The 6,000-nt window shown below is 46.4% G+C and overlaps 1 protein-coding gene across 6 annotated transcripts in view; it reads left to right on the top strand.

The window, feature by feature from the left end:
• The first annotated feature begins 407 nt into the window (after positions 1–407).
• fdxr (ferredoxin reductase) overlaps positions 408–6,000 on the top strand; it is a 77,968-nt gene continuing 72,375 nt past the window's right edge. For all 6 annotated transcript variants that reach the window (XR_010977545.1, XR_010977544.1, XR_010977543.1 and 3 more), the window contains exons 1-2: positions 408–593; positions 4,829–4,926. Coding sequence is in view for 3 of the 6 variants with exons in the window: in XM_068057920.1 (XP_067914021.1) it covers positions 518–593; positions 4,829–4,926 (174 nt within the window). In the remaining 3 variants the exon portion in view is untranslated. The remainder of the gene's footprint in view (positions 594–4,828; positions 4,927–6,000) is intronic.

The raw sequence follows: 6,000 nt of genomic DNA, 5'->3' as shown, positions 1-6,000 counted from the left end.
TAGGAAGAAGTGTCTGTGAGTTTGTGTTGAGCTTCTGCAAGGTAGAGGTCGGTACGCCATATAACAACAGCACCACCCTTGTCTGCAGGTTTGATGACCATGTCGGGGTTAGACCTGAGAGAACAGAGTGCCTCAAATTCAGAGGGGGACAGGTTAGAGTGAGTTAAATAACAACAGCTCTGTGATTGACCGGCCCTAGAACAGTTCTAGCTAATCACGATTCGTGGTTCATAATCTGCCCTCCCCACTAACCAATAGAAATACATCTCTTATTTACCCAGGCGGAGGCGGGGCTGGATTCAGGATAGACGCACTCTGATTGGTCAGAATTCGAAGGACCGCCTCCTCGCTGTCACATGACGTCTTGTGTCAGCGACCAGCTGCTGTTTGACCTCGGGTTAGGGTATAACGTCAGCCAGGAAGTCGGTCCGGGTGAGCGAGGAGTCTGGGCGGCAGTGGGGGAGCCGGGCGAGCGAGCAGTCCAGGCGGCAGTGGGGGAGCCGGGCCGTACCACACCATGAGAATCCCTCAGCCTGTCGGTGCTCTTCTAGCTGAGATTTACCGCAGGGTGAGCGGCAGCACGGCCTTTTCCGGTGAGACAGCAGCGCTTCTGTGCTGTTAGTTGGTGCACGGAGGCACCGTGGGCCGGAGGAGGAGGCGGTCTGGAGTTTCTGGGGAGTCCGAGATCTAGTTCTGTGGTCTGGGGGAGGGTGTTGGTGGTGTCTGGAGGTTCTGTGGTATGGCTGGGTTTTGGGGGGAGGGGAGGAGGGGAAGGTTTCTATGTGGCTTAAAATGTGTCCTTAATCTTTTTCTTCTTCTTTGGCCTCTTTGTCTCAGGAGACAATGGGTAAGCGCCTGGAGTTGGTCAGTGGTTTGTGGAGCAGTGCCTGGAGTGGATATAAAGGCCAATTCTAGAGTGACAGACTCTTCCACAGGTGCTGCAGATAAAATTGGTTGTCGGGGCTGTTACACAGTTGGCTCTCCCCTTGCGCTTCTGTCTTTTTTCCTGCCAACTGCTAAGTCTTTTTGATTTGCCACTCTTTAGCCCTGCCTTTATGGCTGCCTGCCAAATCTGGCGATTGCTGGCAACTGACTCCCACGACTTGTGATCAATGTCACAGAACTTCATGTCGCGTTTGCAAGCGTCTTTAAAGCGGAGATATGGGCGACCAGTGGGTCTGATATCAGTGACCAGCTCGCTGTACAAAGTGTCCTTGGGGATCCTGCCATCTTCCATGCGGCTCACATGGCCAAACCATCTCAAGCGCCACTGACTCAGTAGGGTGTATAAGCTGGGGATGTTGGCCGCCTCGAGGACTTCTGTGTTGGAGATACGGTCCTGCCACCTGATGCCAAGGATTCTCCGGAGGCAGCGAAGATGGAATGAATTGAGATGTCACTCTTGGCTGACATATGTTGTCCAGGCCTTGCTGCCGTAGAGCAAGGTACTGAGGACACAGGCTTGATACATGTGGACTTTTGTGTTCCGTGTCAGTGTGCCATTTTCCCACACGCTCTTGGCTAGTCTGGACATAGCAGTGGAAGCCTTTCCCATGCGCTTGTTGATTTCTGCATCTAGAGACGGGTTACTGGTGATAGTTGAGCCGAGGTAGGTGAACTCTTGAACCACTCACAGAGCGTGGTCGCCGATATTGATGGATGAAGCATTTCTGACATCCTGCCCCATGATGTTCGTTTTCTTGAGGCTGATGGTTAGGCCAAATTCATTGCAGGCAGCCGCAAACCTGTCGATGAGATTCTGCAGACACTCTTCAGTGTGAGATGTTAATGCAGCATCGTCAGCAAAGAGGAGTTCCCTGATTAGGACTTTACGTACTTTGGTCTTCGCTCTTAGACGGGCAAGGTTGAACAACCTGCCACCTGATCTTGCGTGGAGGAAAACTCCTTCTGAAGATTTGAACGCATGTGAGAGCAGCAGGGAGAAGAAAATCCCAAACAGTGTAGGTGCGAGAACACAGCCCTGTTTCATGCCACGCCGGACAGAAAAGGGGTCTGATGAGGCGCCGCTATGTTGAATTGTGCCTTTTGTATTGTCATGGAATGAGGTGATGATACTTAGTAGCTTTGGTGGACATCTGATCTTTTCTAGTAGTCTGAAGAGACCACGTCTGCTGACCAGGTCAAAGGCTTTGGTGAGATCAATGAAAGCAATGTAGAGGAGCATCTGTTGTTCACGGCATTTCTCCTGTATCTGACGAAGGGAGAACAGCATGTCAATGGTCGATCTCTCTGCTCGAAAGCCACACTGTGCCTCAGGGTAGACATGCTCGGCCAGCTTCTGGAGCCTGTTTAAAGCTACTCGAGCGAAGACTTTCCCCACTATGCTGAGCAGGGAGATTCCATGGTAGTTGTTGCAGTCACCGCGGTCACCTTTGTTTTTATAGTGGTTGGTGATATTGGCATTGCGCATGTCCTGTGGTACTGCTCCCTCATCCCAGCACAGGCAAAGCAGTTCATAGAGTGCTGAGAGTATAGCAGGCTTAGCACTCTTAATTATTTCAGGGGTAATGCCGTCCTTCCCAGGGGCTTTTCCGCTGGCTAGAGAATCAATGACGTTACTGAGTTACGATTTTGTTGGCTGTACGTCCAGCTCATCCATGACTGGCAGAGGCTGGGCTGCGTTGAGGGTGGTCTCGGTGACAACATTGTCCCTGGAGTACGGTTCCAGGTAGTGCTCAACCCAGCGGTCCATTTGCTTGCGTTGGTCAGTGATTGTGTCCCCTGATTTCGATTTGAGGGAGGCAACCTTCTTGATGGTTGGCCCAAAAGCTCTCAATGCCATCATACATTCCTCTGATGTTTCCGGTGTCTGAGGCCAGTTGAATATGACTGCATAGCTGTTGCCAGTAGTCATTTGCGCAGCGCCTGGCTGTTTTAAGCGCTATGAATGTTAAATCGCTGGGGGCTTTCTTGTCGTTCAGCAGTGCAATGCGCTTAGCGGCTATGACAGGTTCCAGCTGTTCAAAGTGAGATTGAAACCAGTCTGCATTCCGCTTCATGCGTTTGCAATAGGTGGTCATTGCTGAGTCATAGATGGCGTCTCTGATGTGGGCCCACTTGGTCTCTGCATCCCCTGTGGGAGTGTTTTGAAGGGCTTTTTCACGTGAATTTAGAAATTTTTGTAACCGCTGTGGATAAGAGATTCTGCTCGTGTTGATGCGTGGGTAGCCCTTCTGCTTGGAGTGATGCAGCTTCTTTGGTTTGAGTCTAACCTTGCACACTAGGGTGTGGTCGGTGTCGCAGTCCGCACTGTGGAAGCTGCGTGTGGTTTGAACGCTTTTAAAGAGGCTTGCCTTGTGACGATGAGGTCCAGCTGGTGCCAACGACATGATCATTATGGGTGCCTCCAAGAAACCTGGTGACAGGGTTTATTATGAAAGAACGAGTTGGTGATGTAGAGGTTATGATAGGTACGCAACTCAAGCAGTCTCTGTCCATTCTCATTCATCCTTTCAATGCCATAGTGCCCAAGGCAGGAGGGCCATGAGTCATGGTCGGCCCCAACCCATTTAAAAAAAAATGACGACATCTTGTTTAATCCTGTGGTGCTATAAAGGTTGCAGGCAATGTTTGTGTGAAAAGCAGTTGCTGTTGGACTGTAGCCAGCACTGTAAGAACTGGGTTAAGGGTGCTAACATTGGTCTTGGTGTAATATAAAAACAATTAGGAACATTGGAATTGTTAGAGGGGAGTAAAAGGGCCCAAGGTCCAGCTAGTTTCTTTTCTACCATCCTGCCAAGTGACATGATGGAATGATCGTGGTGTTGACTAGTAACGATCAATCTCTATCAATTAGTCTACAACAGACCAATATTTGGGATTTTTGTCTCGATCCTGTAAATTGAAAGAAAACTTTCAATTATTTATCAGCTATTGATGGCCACTTGCTCATAAACCAATACCATTCTCCATGCAGCAATTCCAGCATCTGCATTTTTTCGCTAGTCTTGTTTTCTGCTGAATTACTGTGTCCTGGCTCATGTATGTAAGGAAGTGTGCACTCCCTAAAACAAACTGCATTTTTTCTTCTCATTACAGATGCTAGCTCCATTTCCAGAATGTTTGTTTCTTCTATTTCATGTAACAGACTACAGGAGGCCAGTACCAGATGTATAGGAGAGTGGCACATGGAGATCACTTCTCTGAGAATGAACCAGCACTGTAGAAGTCTATCTAGTTGCTGTGCCTGTATAGAGTCTGATGAATCGAGTTTCTTTAAATATTTTATTGAGAGGCTGTGTTCTTGAGTTTGAATAGAGCAATTATTTGTTTACTTTAAAATGTCTATGTAATGTTGTACAGGTTCCTTTATTTAATTGTGATTTCTGCCAATAATCTGAGGTCTTTTAATTTATCTCAGTGTGCTATTGCACTGGATGTAATTGGTGTATGGGGTGGGGGTTTCTGAGTTTTTTTTTCTTGTCTGCCAGTAAGTGTCAATTTTTGCTGCTGTTTACTAGTAATACTGTTCGACTTGCAGATTAAAATGCCAAAACTTCAACTTGGAGCCATCGGGTGTTAAGTGCCGTAAGCTGTAATTCACATTTTCAAATAACATTGGGGCAGTGGATTTCAATGAAGTGAAATATTTGTAAAAAGTAGTGTATGTAAGGCATCCTGCCTGTTGCGTCTTTCTAAATTAAATTTCACATGAATGTAAAGCACATGTATCAATATTTTAATATATAGCCCATGATCTCTCTTTTTTTTAAACATACTAACTTGAATTTAATTCTTGCAGTCCAAGTCAGTCTTGGATGCATTGTAACTTAGTGCAATAACGTGTGTCTCCATGTTTTCAATTTAGGAGTGCGTGGGTTGTCCTCAGTAGTGCATCCTGAGCTTAAAATTTGTATCATTGGTAGTGGTCCCGCAGGTTTCTACACTGCCCAACACCTGCTTAAGGTAATCTTGTATAAAGGAAAATGCAGCAGTGCATATGTATTGCTTCTTCGTCTGAAGATTTCTACTGCTATCAAGCATCTATTTTCAGCTTGGTTAAGTAAATAATACTTAAAGAAAACAACTTGTATTTATATAACATCTTTATCATAATATGTCCCAAGATGCTCACAGGAGTGTTATAAAGCAAAATTAGACACTGAACCACATAAGGAGATATTAGGGCAGATAACGAAAAGCTTGGCCAAAGAGGTAGGATTTAAGGACCGTCTTAAATGAAGAAAGAGAGGTGGAGAAGTTTAGAGGAAATTGCAGACCTTGGTGCCTAGGTACCTGAAGGCATAGCCACCAATTGTGGAGCAATTAAAATTTGGGTTGCTCGAGGGCAGAATTAGAGGAGTACAGATATCTTAGAGGGTTGTGGGGCTGGAGGGATTAACAGATAGGGAGGGGCAAGGTCATGGAAGGATTTGAAAACAAGAATGAGATTTAAAATCGAGGTATTGCTTGACTGGGAGTCACTGTCGGTCAGTGAGTACAGAGGTAAAAGGTGAAGGTGCAGGTAAGGACATCGCAGAGTTTTGGATGACCTTCACTTTAGAGAGGATTGACTGTTGGAGGCCAGTCAGGAGTGAATTGGAATAGTCTAGTCTAGAGGTAACAAAGCTATGAATGAGGATTTCAGCAGTAGATGAGCTGAGGCAGAGGTGAAGTTGATGCTTGTTAGAGTTGGAAATAGATGGCCTTAGTGCTGGCAGATTTATGAGGTAGGAAGCTCATCTGAGTCAGATATGACACCAAGATTGTAAACAGTCTGGTTCAGTCTCAGACAGTTGACGGAATGGGATATTTATTTTATTTTTTATTTAGAGATACAGCACTGAAACAGGCCCTTCGGCCCACCGAGTCTGTGCCGACCATCAACCACCCATTTATACTAATCCTACATTAATCCCATATTCCCTACCACATCCCCTCAATTCCCTAACCACCTACCTACACTAGGGGCAATTTACAATTGCCAATTTCCCTATCAACCTGCAAGAACACTCCCCAGGGCCCTGCCATTCACTGTAT

This window comes from Heterodontus francisci, chromosome 26, assembly GCF_036365525.1.
Source record: "Heterodontus francisci isolate sHetFra1 chromosome 26, sHetFra1.hap1, whole genome shotgun sequence".
Taxonomy (NCBI): Eukaryota; Metazoa; Chordata; class Chondrichthyes; order Heterodontiformes; family Heterodontidae; genus Heterodontus; species Heterodontus francisci.
This window is presented reverse-complemented; position numbering and strand designations above follow the sequence as displayed.